This window comes from Danio aesculapii, chromosome 4 (assembly GCF_903798145.1).
Source record: "Danio aesculapii chromosome 4, fDanAes4.1, whole genome shotgun sequence".
NCBI classification, from domain to species: Eukaryota; Metazoa; Chordata; class Actinopteri; order Cypriniformes; family Danionidae; genus Danio; species Danio aesculapii.
Window position 1 is genome coordinate 20,985,100 of NC_079438.1, and position 17,738 is coordinate 21,002,837.

Here is a 17,738-nt window from a genome sequence, read left to right on the forward strand (position 1 = left end):
ACTAGCTTGTTTAAGATGTTGTCCATACAATTTAAGGTTTATTTCAGGTTTTTTAGTTTTTTTGGAAAAACAGATAAATTGAGTTTTTTCCACTGACAGATGAAATCCCCACTCCAATGACCATCTTTCAACCTGACTAATTTCTGACTGCATTCTATTCTGTAAGTTATCAATACTGCGGCCCCTTACCTATAATGCACCATCATCTGCATATAGTGTTCTGTTTATCTTATGTTCCACTCCATCAAAAACATCATTTATCATTATATTAAAAAGAACTGGGCTACACACACTTCCTTGTGGAGTGCCATTTTTTATTGAATATGTGCCTGATGTCCTGTTCCCTATTCTAACTTCTATAGTTCTTCCCATTAAAAAATCTTTAATCCAATTGAACATTTTACCACTTACGCCCATTTTATTCAGTTTAATTAACAATCCCTCTTTCCATAGCATATCATACGCCTTTTCTATGTCGAAAAAGGTTGCCAAGACTGATTCTCTATTTACTTGTGCCTTTCTAATTTCATTTTCTAAACTTAATACCGGATCCATTGTTGTTCTTCCATTGCGGAACCCACTCTGATAAGGTGTAATTATTCCCCTGATTTCTAAATAATACATTAACCTTTTGGCTATCATTCTCTCCATAAGTTTACATAAGTTAGATGTTAAGGCTATAGGTCTATAACTTGTGATTTCTGATTTATCTTTGCCAGGTTTTCCTTTGGGGACTATTACTGAGTGTTTCCATACACAGGGCAACTTTCCTTGTTCCCAAATTTTATTATAAAGATCAATTATTAAGGTTTTTGCTACATCAGAGAGTTCTTCAATCATATTGTAGCTTATTCCATCTTTCCCAGGTGATGTGTTTTTAACTCCTATCAGGGCTCTCTTTAATTCAAACAGTGTGAAATTTGCTTCTAATGGGCTCTCCTCTACATCTTATTTCCCCAAAGCTTCTTTATTTTCTTCAATTATCCTATTTCTATTATTTAGCTCCTCATGTGAGAGATTCTGTGAACTATGTTTCTTTACAAAACCTTTTGCAAGCATATCAGCTTTGTCTTCATTAGTAATTGCTTCTATTCCGTTATTTCTTAATATCGGTAGAGAAAATTCCATTCTTACACCTCCCATCTTTCTAATCATTCCCCAGATCTCCTTAATGTGTATTTCTGTCCCAATATTGCTGCAATAATCTCTCCAGTATTTCCTTTTGGCTTCTTTAATGTTCCTCTTGGTTTTTGCCTGTGCTCTTTTATATTCCATTAAATTGTCAAAAGTATGATTTAACTTTACAACTTTGAAGATTTTGTTTCTATTTTTAACTGCACTTCTGCACTCATCTGTCCACCATGGTACCATGTTCTTTCTCCTAGCCCCTGATGTTTTACCTATTGCTTCTGCTGACTCAGCTATTATGCTTGTAATCATATTGTTTAATTCCTCAACATTGTTACTCGTGTTCGGCATGGCCTAAATTAGTTTACAGCTTGCTTTAAAACTGAACAGTTCCCAATTAGCTTTTCTCGTTTTCCATCTTATAGCCCAGTTATCTTCTAAAATGACATTTTGATTTCTTAATTTTGTCCAAATTGGATAATGATCACTGTCCATTGTATTACTGCTTACTTCCCATACACACGTTCCTGCCAGTTGCTGTGTAACAAAAGTAAGATCAATTGCTGATTCCCTGCCATGAGTAACATCATATCTTGTGGCTCTTCCATCATTTAAACACACTAATTGTTTATCATCCATTACCTCCTCTATGATACCCCCGTTGCTATCTGTTTTTGTACTTCCCCAAAATGAGCTATGTGCATTGAAATCCCCACATATTATTAGTTTAGAGTTTTCTACCTCACAAATTTCCTCCAGCACTTCTCTAGTAATTTTTTGACAGGGATTGTATAAGTTAACTATTTTTATTTTTGCTTTGTTGACCCAAACTTCAATAATAACAACTTCAAGCTCATTAACACCATTAATAGTTTTATAATTTATACCGTTTTGAATGAATGTAACTACTCCACCTCTCATTGCACCAATTCTATCCTTACGCACTGCTGTGTGTGCATATATTGTAAAGGCAATTGAGGGTTTCAACCAAGATTCCTGTATGCATATAATGTTTGGTTTTATTGTTTGCTCCTGAATATATAGTTTTAACTCTTGACCATTTGCAATTAAACTTCTAGCATTCCACTGTAGAATGGATAACATCATCAATGCCCACCTCCACATATTGACTGAGTGTCTGATATCCCGGTTATTAATGCTGCGTTAATGTTCTCTACTGTTAGCTCTTCCATCTCTAGATACTTTTCTGCCGCTTTTACAATTATCTTAGTTCTTTCAGTTCTATTTGTCTGAGCCGAACAGTTAATGACTTCCACCATGAATGCTACAAATCTCTTCTTTTCCACTACTAGCGTGTCTTTAGTGACATTACAGCATGTCTGTACACTTGGGGGGTGAGCTGAGGGATGAATAACAGGTATTGCTCTGTTAGTCGTAGCCTTAGTTTTAACCTTTTGTATTGCTTTAGCGTATGTAAGCTTTTCTTTTACCTTCACATTTTGGATTTGAACTGCTATTTTCTGTGCTTCACAGCCTTTGTAAGCGGCGATGTGCTCTCCTCCGCAATTGTAACATTTGATTTTTGCTCCACTTTCACATTTCCCATATTCATGGACCTCTCCGCATTTACCACAGCGATGTTTGCCCTTGCACGCTGCTGCAATATGGCCAAAACACTGACATTTAAAGCATCTCGTTGGTGGAGGTACATAAGGTTTAACTATGTAACTGACATATCCAATTCTAATTCTTTCGGGTAATTTATCTTCATCTAAAGTTAACAGCACAGACAAATTTAATCCCTTAACTCCATTGCATGTATATGGTAATTGTTTGACTTTGGTGACCCGCACACCTCTGACAGTTACTCTGATTTGTTCCTCAGTAATCTCTGTTGATACTCCTAATATGACTCCCCTGAGTTTTCCTCTATCTCACTTGTGGCTTAATGTCCTTCCCAAGCAGTGATTAACATTTCATTAGTCCATGATGCTGATCTTTATCTCTACATATTATCATTAAGTTTCCATCTCTCAATGTTTTATCAAACAGCACATCACCAACTAATTTATGAATAGCTTCACTAACCTATAATGGATTCAGTGTGCAGGGGGATCGCAGTATCACTTTTATTTTTGCCGTTTCCTTTTCCTTTCCCTTTTCTTCGTCAGATTCTCTCTGCTTTCTTTTCTTGCTTTTCCGATTTACCGTCTTCCATTCTTGATTATCTGAATTTCCCTCGCTATAGTTACTCCATCGATCTTCATTATCCAACTCGTCTACCTCAATGTCACTTCCTGCATTCACCTCACTTCCTGTCCCTCCCTAATCACACCTCAGTCCTTTAGGCTCAGTCATTTCACCCACACCTTCTCCAAACTTTATGGAGGATGGCAACCAGCTTTTTGGAGCACTATCGCCACCATCTTGACTGGAGTTTGGATCAAGCGTTTACTAACTTATATATGTCTTATAGAATCAAACGTCTTCTTTAAAAAACAATCGGCACATGAAGTAAGCTAGTAAGTGCTGTGCAGGTAAACCTCACTCCTCTGACCTCTAAAGGTGCTCTAGTGACAGACGCTAGAGGCCATGGTCTTTAGCCTTCTTATTAGAGCAACCGACTCCCATGTGGAAGGTTTGATCCCAGCTCGGAGCGAGTTGGGTGGTGTAGGACCGGCGGGGTATTAAATCTTAGGGTGATTCTGGATGATCAGTTGTCCTTTAAAGAGGACATTGCTAACACAACTCCATCATGCAGATCTGCACTTTTCAACATAAGAAAAATCAGACTCCTCTTCATGCTGTACAACTTTTAGTGCAAACTAGTCATTTCAAGGCTAGACTCCGACAGTGCAAGCTGGACTCCCATCCTGCACCCATAATCCTCTACAGATGCTCCAGAACACTGCAGCTCATATGGTCTTCAATGAGAGCCCATGTAACTCCTCTTTTTATCTCTCTGCTATAGTTACCGCTCAAGGCTCGTATCAATTTCAAACCACTGACACTGCACCCTCTTACCTGCACCTACTGCTGAAGGTCTACATACCCTCCAAGAGCATCCAATCTAGGAGTGAGCACAGGCTATAAATCACTTTCCAAAACCTTTTCATTGCTTGTTCCATGCTGGACAAATGTCTTTCCATTTCCAACTAAATGTAAATGTAAGATTCTCAAATGTAAGATTTTCAGTCTCAAAAATAATAAAATAAAAAAACTAAATAACATCAATCCATGCACAACACTATTCATTTACATAATCCGATTCATAAATTCAAAAGACAATTTGTGAATTAACAAACATTGGATTTGTGAATTTAAGAATTGTGTGCTTGAAAAAAAATCCAGAGACTTAAGGAGATCACTAAATTTGTCCCACTGAGGCAGTGGCTTTCTTTGAATACTACATGTGTTTGTTGCAACCAAGTTAATCAATGACATGGTTTCCGCTACATTCATTCTTCCATGGCTGGGCACCACGCCAAAATTGCCACGCCACGGCTACATTACAGCTTCTCATTCAAAACATTCAGTCATGTTTTTTTTAATAGCGGGTAATAATCGCACCAAATCATATTAAAAGGTAAGTAAATTAGAACGACGCAAACATTTCTGTAACCGTAGTAGTGCTGTGAGTTATTTGTTTAACCCTTTAAGGTTACGTGCTTACTGGCTGACTGACAGGTGCGTGATGCGTGAGGCCAGCAAACACGACGTATAGCCATTTCACTTTATGTCAGGATGCATTAATACCGCTCTGTAGGTCTACTGGAGACATTCAAAAATATTCCTTGTAAATGTAATAAATGTTGGAAACATACTTGTTACATAAACGCACAATCTCACCTCGGCACCATTTATTTGAGAGCGCACAAGAAGATCTGTGCTTGTATACTTGAGGGGGTGTGCTCGACTTTCGACCTTATTGACCTTCTTTATGTATTTGAAATGTATGATGTCTGGTACTAAACAAAAGCTAGTGATATTTGCAATACATTTGTGTAAATGGAAAAACTAGTATGAGAAACAGTATTTGTCTTGTAACAGTTGATGTAAGATAGATATTTTACCACATGAAATTACCAAGCAGTCTGTTAATGACTTACCCTGAGCATAATGGTAAGGGGCGTGGGCCCGCCCTCCATGGCAACTGCTCATTGGAAGACAGTGCCATTAAGATGGACCAAACCAGATCACTTAAAAACCTACTGCAACAGTAAAACTTTGCTTTTTGCATTGGCTCACTCATGCTCGCTGCTGCTGTCTGCCCCCTCTCGCCTTGCTCTCGGACACTGCACCGCCACGCAATCGGGTCGCAAAGAACTTTCCATGCAACCTCTTAAAGTTTAGGAACCGCCGAAACCGAAAAAAAAACTTCTGCAAACCGACTCACAGCAGTCTGTCACCCCGGTAACCCAGGACCACTTCCACTCACAAGCAAGTGAATCCCAAGGACGTCACTAAAGCCGAGTCACTAACTAATCAGGAACGTCGCGTTTCGTCGAGGCCAGTCAACGAGGGAAACTCAAACAAATGTTGTCTTTTGCTGAACTGGTGCAAATTGATCTTAAGCAGTTAAAGATAAGCCAAATCTCTGCTTTTGTGGTTTCTCAGGTGTAATTCTAGGATCTAGTAATAAGAGCTCAAATTAAATTGGGACTGTTGTCTACTCATTTTGCAGAAACACCTGAATTGATAACCACTGCTCTGAGGTACGCAATATAGCAAACTATCATACTCAAAATGAACTGCTTTCCTAAAGTTACTTCTCTACTTCAGTATATCCCTGTAAATGGTTCTTTACAATATTTAAAACAGTTTGATAATTTAGTCAATTAATTTCTCTTGAACAAAAAGCACCCTAGGTTGCATAGGAGTACATCGCAACAGCCAGTTGATAAAAAAAGGGTTGGGGCTTCCTGAGCATTTATTTCATTATTATGCCTTCAGTCTGAGACATCTCACGCACTGGTCTATCCCTCCTGAGAAAGCTCCATCTTGGTTTATGGTTGAACAAGCCATCCTACTTCCCCTTCTTCACTACAATGTCTATCCATCTATCTGTTTATTTTGTAAATGTGTTTTTTTTAGGCTGGTCTCAAAAATAATCATTTTTTAATGTCAGAATTTTAGGTGCAGGCTAGCATTGTCTTTTGCAGATAACGTCCTTTTGGCTTGATAGGACATGGACCTTCATCATGCAGTGGGATGGTTTGCTGCCGAGTGTGACACGGCAGGGAAATAAACAGCACCTCCAAGTCAGAAACCATGGTGCTTGACTGGAAAAAGGTGGCCATCTCCAGTTTGGAGGAGAGTCCTTACCCCAAATGGAGTTCAAGTATCTGTGTTTTTTTTTTTTTCAAGAGGAATGGAATGTGAGATTTAAAGATGGATCAGTGCAGCGGCAGCAGTAATGTAGTTAATGTGATTGTCTGTTGTGTGGAAGGAGCTGAAGCGAAAGGCAATGTTCTCAATATACCGCACAATCTAGGTTCCCTACTCTCACCTATGGTCATTACTGAAAGGACAAGATCTTAGATACAACCAGAAACATTTTACAAAGTGTTATGACCCGCTTGTTTGAGTCGCAACATAAAAGAGAGATGAGCCAACAAAATAGCCTGAATGCAAAATATTTATTATAAAATGTAACTCACAGAACAATCGAAACAACCAACAAATGTCTAGGGATAATAATGAAGACAAAGAACTTAAAATATAATCACAACAACACTTAAACTACATGATATACCTAATGCAAAACAAAACCATAAGGTTAAAGAGTCAATGAGATGGCAGGTCTTGACATGAGGACTCCTGAGTAGCCACAGCATCCTGGGGTAGCTAGCGCAACAACTTTTATATACCCATTGATGAGTAATGCAGGCATCAAATCAGTATTTACCATAATCTGTAGTCTTGGGATAATCACAGTGTATTAATATTGTAAAACTTCATACCTGTTGCTCTGCCTAAATCATAAAATATTCATCAAGTTTGTATTTTACTCAAAAAAGTAAATGTAGTAAACTAGAAATAATCTTGAACCCATAAATAAAGAAACGTTACCAATAAAAGATGCAACACAGGACAATTGAATGGGCTTTCTTAACTTGAGGCCCTGGTATACTGCAAACTAACCATCCTGGAGCTCCACCTTTTCTGTCGTGTGGTGTCATGCCAGTGATTTGTTTCTCATTCAGGGAGTCAGACAGAGAATATACTCCAAAACAATACTAGCTACACAAATACACTGGAGAGTGGAGTAGAGATGTATCCGCACCCGTTCAATCACTTGCAAAGAGATTTTAAGCTGCATAGGTGCTGTTTGCCAGATGTTTATGAAACTGTTCTTCTCTCAGCCATGTTTATGGTAAATGCAAGGAGCGCAACACATTTACAACCCCACCTACTGCAGTGTAGGAGTGTTGGAAAATGCTCTGATTACTAAAGTAACCCTCAATCCCCGGGGAGGGGAATGGAAATGCTATAGGGGATTTTTAATCCATGTATGGGGATTTCATTCAGAAAGCCAATCATCTGAAAGAGTATGTAAACGGGCCAATGAAATGCCAAAGGAATTGGCAGTGTCAGCTTGCACACCTGATGCTTGTTGAAATTAATTTAGCATAAAACCACAGCGAAAGCAAGATGAGGCATCCTTTTTAAGCCGAAGAGACTGATATCTACAGCTAAGGAACAATCATTATGGCGATGCAATATAGCATTTCCATTCCCCGAGGTTACTTCAGTAACCAGAGCGCTCCCCTTTAGATGGGGAACTTCAATGCTATAGTGGATTTTTAAGCCACGTATGGGGAAATGTCTGGAAAACGCTATAATAACTGCAACTTACCTTCCCCTCCGATGATAGGATATCCAGGCATAGCGTGAGCGCACCTGCATCATAGAGAGACGCGGTCTTCCAACGTGATCCCTGGCCCTTACTTATCCCACTTCAAAGAAGATTTACGGATTTTGATATATATTTTTCAGAAGCCGTAAGTGTCTAGATAATTCTAGGAATTTAATACGACAGTACGTTGGGAAAGCGTGCAGTCCTGAAGGGGAGGATGCTGCGGAGGCCACTTGCTACCCAAATGGGCAGATGATGGCAGAATATATGGACTAGCCCTGAGAAGGGGGAGTACGCATATAATAAGATGATTACCAGAGAGGGAAGAAACTGGTCTGCCTGTGAGTGGGGGACTGCGTCGTGGCTGAATAAGCATATGGGATCGACTAGTGGGGATCACGCATAGCGGGCACCTATACCCAAAACGCGGGCTGACCAGAGGGAAGACCTACAATGTAATGGGCCAGCGAGTGACTCCTCCACTGAGTCAGTGCTGGGGGCCTTGGAGGAATCTGCAGGGTTCACCTAAGCGGGGAACTTTACTGACAGAGTGAATAAGCGCACGTATCTCTGTGTTAGGGAGAATGGCGCATCAAGCGTGTTTCAACACCTTAACAGAGTCGTTTCCTCAATCACCAAGGGTTACCTAATACCCTTGAGGAAACCGGCTCCACTCGCAGATTGTAAAACCTTGCAAATGTATTAGGTGTCGCCCAGCCCGCAGCTCTACAGATGTCTGTTAGAGAGGTGACGCGTGCACGCGCCCAAGAGGATGCAATGCTCCGAGTGGAGTGCGCACGCACTCCTGGGGGACACGGCTCACCCAGGCTCAGGTAAGCAAGAGAGATGGCATCCACTATCCAGTGGGCCAACCTTTGTTTTGTGCTGTCCGTCGTGACAAGCACATGCCGCTGCTCCAGCACCGAAAAAAAACGGTGGAGAGCAAGGAACACTGCCAACAGCTCTAGGCGATTGATATGCCAATGCAACTGGGTTCCTTTCCACAGGCCCACAGCTGCATGCCCGCAACACACAGCCCCCCAGCCCGTGCTGGAACAACATGACTGGATGTCTGTCCTGGAGGCACTCTGGCCTGTAGGAACGAGGGGTTGTTCCAAGGGCTAGGGCGACACAGCGCAGTAACAGTGTCTCAGTGTGTGCCCACATGCCATGCGTGTCTGGGGACTCAATCGTGAAGTCAGTCCTGAAGTGGTCTCATATGGAGTATTCAGAGCGGCGTGACAGCGGCTGCCATATCCCCCAGGAGACTCTGAAATAATTTCAGTGGGACCACTATTTTGCTGTCGAACTCTCTCAGACAGTTCAGCATTTGCTGTCACAGAGTCCAGCTCCAGCCCGAGAAAAGGGATCCTCTGTACGGGGGCGAGTTTGCTCTTTTCTCGGTTGACCTGAAGCCCCAACAGGTGGAGGAGCCAGAGCACCTTGTCTGTGTGCATAATCAATTGCTCCAGAGAGTGGGCTAAAATCAGCCAGTCGTCGAGATAACTGAGTATGCAGAAGCCCGCGAGCCTAAGGCGCGCTAAGGCGCTAAAGAGTTAGAAGGCATAGCGTCCTAGACTGGCAGAGTTCTGGCTGTCACATCCGGGGAAGTGGAAAAGTGCTCTTTCATTGATGTTTGCGTGGCACTGAAAAGTGCCGTTGGAAAGGGGACCCGGCCCTCCAGCGGGAAAGAGCAAATTCCCTCTTCTCCGGATGACCTGTCTCAGGGACGCTTCGCGGTCCGTTTACCGGACTTAACGGCACCCTAAGCAGGGTGGATGCCTGTTTCCGAGGTGCTCGACGCGCCCGATTTGCTGGAGGCGCAGGTGGGGCAGCTCTTGTAGGCGGGCGCCCTCTGTGAGGAGCAGCAGATGGGGATGGCTCGGCGGACGGAGCGGGCTAACAGTCCCGCCGATAGATGACATTACCCATCGCACCAGACTGCTCTCTCACCGCCTTGAATTTCTGGGTGAATTCACCAACGGTGTCGCCGAACAGGCCAGCCTGGGGTATGGAGGAGTCAAGAAAGCGGACTTTGTTGACTTCGCGCATATCAGCCAGGTTTAGCCAGAGGTGGCGCTTCTGGACCACTAATGTGGACATCGTCCTCCCCAACGCACACGCAGCGGACTTAGTGGTTTGAAGAGCATAGTCGGTTGCGGTGCGGAGCTCGTGTAGCAAGCTTGGGTCGGACCCAACCTCGTGCAGCTGGGCCAGCGTCTGCGCTTGGTAGTGTTGGTAGGTGGTCATAGCATGCAAGGCGGAAGCATCCTAGCCTGCAGCCTTGTAAGCTATAGCTCCGAGGAAGGCAGATAACCTACAGGCTTTAGACGAGAGACAAGGCGGACGCCACCAAGAAGAGACACCAAGCGGACAAAGTTTGACCGCAATGATGCGCTCGACCTGAGGAATTGCCTCATACCCCCTGGCAGCTCCACCGTCAAGATTGGTGAGGGCGGAGGGACACGCAACACGGGCAGAAAAAAGTGCCCTCCAGGACTGCCTGAGCCTACTGTGCACCTCCGGGAAGAAGGCTTCAAGGCTTCGAAGGCTTGGCCCTCTTGTCCTCTACGTAGCACCCATCTAGTCAGTCCGGCCGCGGAGCTGGGGGATAAACCATCTCCAACCCCAAGGCCGAAGCAGCCCGAGAAAGCATTGCTAAGATGTCCGTTTCAGGATCCGTTTTGACAGCGCTCACCTACCCGGGGGGGCGAGCGGGTCTGGATCCTCGTCGGACAATGAAAGCCCACCCTCCGATGCAGCAGTGGACGTCTGGTCCCCGGTGTCATCGAGCGTAAGGGCTACCATCTGGTTAGACGGATCGCTTCCTCTGCTCGAAGCTTGGATGGAGCGCTTGGAGGAGCGAGAGGTCAGCGGGCCCGAAGGCGACAGAAAATCTCCCACTGGAAACCTCAGACCTGCCAGAGTGCCCGCTGCAGTGCAGGGGACAGATGGGGTGGTTCGCCCTTTTGCAAAGGCTAGCCGCGATCTTAACTGCACAACAGACATGGCATTGCAATGACGACATGAACTGCCCGCGAACACCGCATTAATATGCTGGACCCCCAGACATGCAGCGCAGTGCTCGTGCCCATCATCCAGGGACAGGAAACCACCGCATCCAGAAACGCGCGGTCGGAGCGTCATCCTGAAAAAGACGTGCTGCACGACTGTGTTGCTCTTTTAGGAAATTTGCAACTTTGTACGCACCGCTCTGGAGGACCGGACCCCAAGAACGCCAGGCATGGGAGAAGCCCAGCTCAACCGTCTGCCACCACATGTACACACTCTGGACCGGGAGACCATTCTCGTTCGCTCGAAATCGCTGGATATCAGCAGGAGGAACCCTCATTGACTCTCTCAGAAGGCTGTAGAAGTGTCTGAAGCAAAAAGGACGCCTCATCTTGCTTTCGCTGTGCTTTTATTGCCAAATTGATTGCAACAAGCATCAGGTGTGCAAGCTGACGCTGCCAATTCATTCATTGTTTTTCTGCATTCATATCATGTGTGCAACTTTTTGTCAATGTGTTTCTTAAGCTGCGCCAAATGAGCGAAACTCTGTAGACACTGATCAGATCTGTACAGTTTCTCTCCAGTGTGAATCCTTCTCTGTTTTCAGATGTGTTAAATGATTAAACCTCTTGTCACAGTGTGAACACTTGTACGGTCTCTCCAGTGTGAATCGCATGGTGCAGTTTCAATTTTGGAGCTGAAATAAAAGTCTTCTCACACTCAAGCACATATACTCCACATCAATGTGGATCTTCATGTGTTCATTAAGGTTTGCTGATCAGTTGAAACTCTTCCCGCACTAAATGAATGTGAATGGCTTCTCTCCAGGGTGGGTCTTCATGAGTTTATGAAGGTCTGAGGAGTTGCTGAAACTCATCCCACAACGAAACTAGACTTTGAGCATGCGAAATTCTGCTGTATGGCGCTGCGAAAAGGGGCGGGATTAAACTGGATGATTTTACATTACATATTTTACATTTCCATCCAGAGAGTCCATGTTTTGATCTTTGATTGGTCTCAAAAAGTCAAGTGATGCGATTTCCCAGGTCACAGTTCACCAAGCTTGAACTTTGCAGGGCAGTGAACTGCGAAACTTGATGCACAAACTAGGTTTCCGGTCTGATGTATTCGCGTGTGTATGAATGGAAGTCTATGGGGAGAAAAGTCTAGTGTGACCGCGGCTTAAGTGCAAGTGAATGGTTTCTCTCCAGTGTGGATCTTCATGTGTTTATTAAGGGATGATGATCGGCTGAAACTCTTCCCACACTGAGTGCATGTGAATGGTTTCTCTCCTGTGTGGATCTTCATGTGTTCATCAAGGTGTGTTGATTGGCTGAAACTCTTCCCACACTGAGTGCATGTGAATGGTTTCTCTCCAGTGTGGATCGTCATGTGTTGATTAAGGGATGATGAGCGGATGAAACTCTTCCCACACTGAGGGCATGTGAATGGTTTCTCTCCAGTGTGGATCCACATGTGTTGATTAAGAGATGATAATTGGCTGAAACTCTTCCCACACTGAGTGCATGTGAATGGTTTCTCTCCAGTGTGGATTCTCATGTGTAGATTAAGAGATGATGATTGGCTGAAGCTCTTCCCACAATGCGTGCATGTGAATGGTTTCTCTCCTGTGTGGATCCTCATGTGTTGATTAAGGTGTGATGAGCAGCTAAAACTCTTCTCACACTGAGTGCATGTGAAAGGTTTCTCTCCAGTGTGGATCCTCATGTGTAGAATAAGGGATGACGATATGCTAAAACTCTTCGCACAATGAGTGCATGCGAATGGTTTCTCTCCAGTGTGGATTTTCATGTGATTATTAAGGTGTGATGATTGGATGAAACTCATTCCACACTGAGTGCATGCGAATGGTTTTTCTCCAGTGTGGATCATCATGTGAATCTTAAGACTGCCTTTTCTTCCAAAACTCTTTCCACACTGAGTGCAGGTGAAATGATTCTTGTCTCTCCTTTTTAAAATACCATCAGTCTGTAAATGAGTTTTTTCCTCAATTTTTACATGATGATCCTCCACTTTACTTCCCTCATTTTCTTCAATTAGGTCTGAAATAGAGAAATAAAGCATTAGTTTTCATTAAGTCTTATTTATCTAGTGCTTTTACAATGTAAATTGTGTCAAAGCCTCTTAACATAGAAGTTATAGTAAATGGACTCTATGCACGAACTCTGCTGACGTGTTTCCGGTAGATTCTGAGTCAAAAACCTCAGCGAAACCTAAACGGATCAGAACATGACAAGGAAGGGATATTTACTCTTAAATTGATGAGGATATTGTGCCAGTAGATGTCCAGCATCTGGAACATCATTGTTCAGTTCCAGAATCCACAATAGTTGATTAGTACACAAGGGGCCCATTTCAGAAAGGAGTTTAAGTGACCACTCAGAGTATTTTAACCCTGAAAAACCCTGAAACCCAGAGTATTTAATTCCCTGAAATGGAAACTCTGGGTTTTCCACTTCAAAATGGCAGGTTTGCTAAACTCGAGAAAGCAGGGTAAGTCAAGTCTGTTTCTGAAAGAGAGGTAACTTTAACTCAGAGTCAGTTACTGTGGTAACTTACTCTGTGAACCTAACCTGGTCAGGAGCAGGTTTTATTCTCAAAACTCTTGAGTTTCTGTCAGTCTCCTTCCCTTTTTAAAGACGAAGCTGTATTTCTCGCCTTAGCCTTACATTTCCAACCAGTGACTGTATAAAATATAGATGACGCGACAGCGCCATTTCCCATTGAACGATTTGAGGGCAAAATGCCTCTGTGACGGGTACAACTGTCACAAAAGACTGCTGAAATTGGAGCCTGGGCATGTGCAGAAGGACTGTCTGATGGAGCCAGAGGAGGAGCTGCGGAATCGAGCTTCCAACCAAATGCTTGATGTAAAATCAACCACGCCCCCTGCACTTCTCACTTGACCGCCGGTGTCTGCACTATAACAAAGGCTCGCTGATGTAAATATAAGCACTTACATTTACAAACACGCAGTAATATACGGTTTAAAAACTGTGTGATGCAAGCTGTATTAATTTAATAAAAGCATTACATGTTGGACAGCAGAAATAAACAATCTTTCATTTACTCTAGCCTGAGTTAGACTAATATGAGCACAAAAAAATTTCTCTTATAACAGGGTTGTTAGTATTTGTTATCTTCACAGGGGAAGAAATAAAACTTGTACAATAAGAACAATAACATATAAACAACACACACATTTTTAGAAAGGTTTTTATTTTTAATTAACAATCAACAGAACTCAAAATATAGCCTACACACGATAAATAACGATTTACCATGCGGGAAAAATCATGCCTTTAAAAGATAAATACAGCAAGATTCCTAAATATAAACAGGATATTTACAAATCCCAACCCTGCAATTCGTCAATTTGCATGGTTTCCGCTACATTCATTCTTCCATGGCGGGGCGCCACGCCAAGATTCATCCCGCCACAGCTACATTACAGCTTCTCATTCAAAACATTCTATTTTTTTTAATAGCGGGTGATAATCGCACCAAAACGTATTAAAAGGCAAGTGAATTAGAACAGCGCGAACTTTTCTGTATCCGACCGTAGTAGTGCTGTGCGTCATTTGTTTAACCTTTTAAGTTTCATGCTGACTGACTGACTGTGACAGGTGCGTGATGCGTGAGGCCAGCAAACACGACGTATAGCCGTTTTACTTTATTTTAGACGCATTAATACCGGAGGGATTCATAAATATTCCTAGCAAATCTAATAAATGCTGGAGACATACTCCTTACATAAACGCACTAAATCGCACTTCAGCAGCGTTTATTTGAGAGCGCACAAGAAGATCTGCGCACTCTTAAAGGGGCTAATATTTGAGGGCGTGCAAGAAGTTTTGTGCATGAGCAGAAAAAATTGGCGTGCAAGCAAAGAGATCCGCATGCTCGTAGGCTATTACATAAATGCGATCTCAACCTCTAATACTGCGCGTCATTGAAATAACGCCACAGGTAGTTGGTAGATCTGTGTAAAAAAGGCCTGCCGCCACAGCTGGAAAAAATTCTAGAGGAAACACTGATTTGTACAAAAAACTTTGCAGAATTAATGCATCAACTGATGTCTATCAGCTGCTGCAACATCGCTTGTATTGTTTATTATTTTTTGCTTGTATTGAATTGTGTTGTTCGCTAGAATATTGTTTATTTTTTGCCTCCGTTTTTATTTGTTTTATTTGATGCCTTTATTATATCTGGCAAAGAGGAATTTACATTCTTTTTAATGTTTATTAGGAGTTTTCAAATAAAGCCAACAGTAAATGATGTATATAATTAATTTATAACATTTACAGCTCTATTTGTTATACAAGTTTCGGTTTCTAGAACATTAATATTTTATAACAGCAAATTCAGTAGATTAATTCATCAACATGCCGAAGATGCTCAAAATGCAGAGACGTCCTGTAAATCGAGTTCAAATAACCTTACAGGAGATCAATGTGGAGATCGGCTATCATTAGTTTTGTCTTCCTAATTATTATTTCAGACCCATTAAGGAATTACTGCTAGATAGCGATCACCTGTATTTTCCCCATCATACTTAAATTTGTTTACAATGTGTCATTTCTTGTGCAGCTTTTATTGTTATTTTTATATTGAAATTCTTGATTCTTGTGCAATACAAAATGTATTCTATTTTATTATTTGTTTAATACTTGTGCAATCAATACAGGTTTATTATTATTTATTTTGGCCTTTATTTGAATATTTGCGATATGTATGCTGTTTGCATTTTATTCAAAGGTTAAACTCAGTGCCTACAGTTTGCGTTTACATAGTAGCCTGCGTTTGCTGTTATATCAACACAAATGGTTGTAATAACGTTAATAATAACCGAGTAGGTACAGCAGACGGAGTCGGGACGAGGGGTAAGTCTCCGGCAGGCGAGGATGTAGCTAGCAGGAACTCACCGGAGTGTATTTTGCTATCAGGGTGGTTAGGCGTGTATCTGCAAACTAATAAAGCCCAAAAAATCCCTGACCTTACCGAATAAACAGTGTTCCACCAGATCCTGTTTGTCAGAAACTATAGTTTACTACTGAACTCATTTTATCGTGGTAAAATAACACTGAAATCTAATAATATCACTTCAGTCTCCTTATGAAGCTCAGACGGTCTGCTTTGAGAAACTGTCAATCACAGCTGATGACACGCCCAGCAATAAATTACTGCTAAAAACAAACTGTTTACAAAAATGACGATCTGCACCTATATCAGCACGATAACCAGTGCCTTAATTGACCAGAACCATCTTTCGGGATATTTTATTGCAAGTTAACACGGAGGAGGCGGGCTTTATGACTTGTATAAAAATATTCTCCAGCTTTTATTGATGATTTTACAGAGCTGTTATCAATAGTAACCTCTGAATTTGACTATTTTACCATTGCTGGGGATTTTAATATTCACATTGATAATCCAGAAATCAATGCTGTAAAAGAACTGATGACTGTTTTGAACACTTTTGATCTGACTCAGCATGTTCAAGGACCCACACACAATCGTGGACACACTCTTGATCTACTTATAACTAAGGGTTTACACATTTCATCAACTGTTGTTAAGGATGTTGCACTATCTGATCATTTCTGTATTTTCTTTGACATATTGATCACTCCAGCTATTAAAGACAGATCTGTCTCTGTCAGAAAGAGATGCATAAATGAGAACACCAATGAGCAGTTTATGAAGGCCATATCGCTAGCACCAAGTATATCTGCAGACTCTGTTGATTCTCTTCTTGATTTGTTTAACTCTAAAGTTAAGAATGTCATAGATGACATTGCTGCTGTTAAAGCCAAGAAGATAACTAGCAGCCAAAGGGGATCTTGGACCAGGTCCCCAAGAATACAAATGACGAAAAGACAGTGCAGAAAAGCTGAGCGTATGTGGAGAAAGACGAAACTAGTAGTCCATTATAATATCTATAAAGACAGTCTTCGTGCTTTTAATATGGAACTAAAAACTGCTAGGTAGACTTTCTTTTCAAGCCTTATAAACAGCAATGTAAACAATGCTCGTAAACTCTTTGCAACGATAGAGAAACTCACAACCCCCCCCCCCCCCCAGTCACAACCCCCTCCCAGTGAGCTACTCTCTGAAAGCAAATGTAATGAGTTTGCTCATTTCTTTACTGACAAGATCAATAATATCAGAAAGGCAATCAGCTCATCCAGTCAGCCAAATTGTGTCGACGTCAGTCTAGCTCAACCACAACTTAAGAAATCAGACATTATGTCCGATTTCATGGCAATTAATGGCAAAATCTTAGAAGAGATTGTGCAAATTATGAAAACATCAACCTGCAGTCTCGACACGCTCCCCACATCATTCTTTAAAACGGTATTTACCTGCTTAGAAATGGATCTTCTAAAAGTGGTAAATGCTTCACTTCTCTCAGGGATTTTTCCTAACTCACTTAAAACTGCAGTTGTTAAACCCCTCTTGAAGAAGAGCAACCTGGATAACACCATATTGAGCAATTACAGGCCCATCTCAAATCTCCCTTTCATTGGCAAAATCATTGAAAAAGTTGTTTTTAACCAGGTTAACAAGTTCCTAAACTACAAGGGGTGTTTGGACAATTTTCAATCTGGTTTCAGACCACATCACAGTACAGAGAGCGCCCTTATAAAGATAATCAATGACATCCGCCTAAATACAGATTCAGGCAAACTAACAGTGCTGGTACTGCTCGATCTCAGTGCTGCATTTGACACTGTCGATCACAGCATACTTCTGG

General features: G+C 42.0%; 1 protein-coding gene across 1 annotated transcript in view; it reads right to left on the bottom strand.

The window, feature by feature from the left end:
* Positions 1-6,719: 6,719 nt before the first annotated feature.
* LOC130222162 (gastrula zinc finger protein XlCGF7.1-like) overlaps positions 6,720-17,738 on the bottom strand; it is a 257,981-nt gene continuing 246,962 nt past the window's right edge. The window contains exon 3 of the mRNA XM_056454787.1: positions 6,720-13,023. Coding sequence (XP_056310762.1) covers positions 12,143-13,023 — 881 coding nt within the window. The 3' untranslated portion in view covers positions 6,720-12,142. The remainder of the gene's footprint in view (positions 13,024-17,738) is intronic.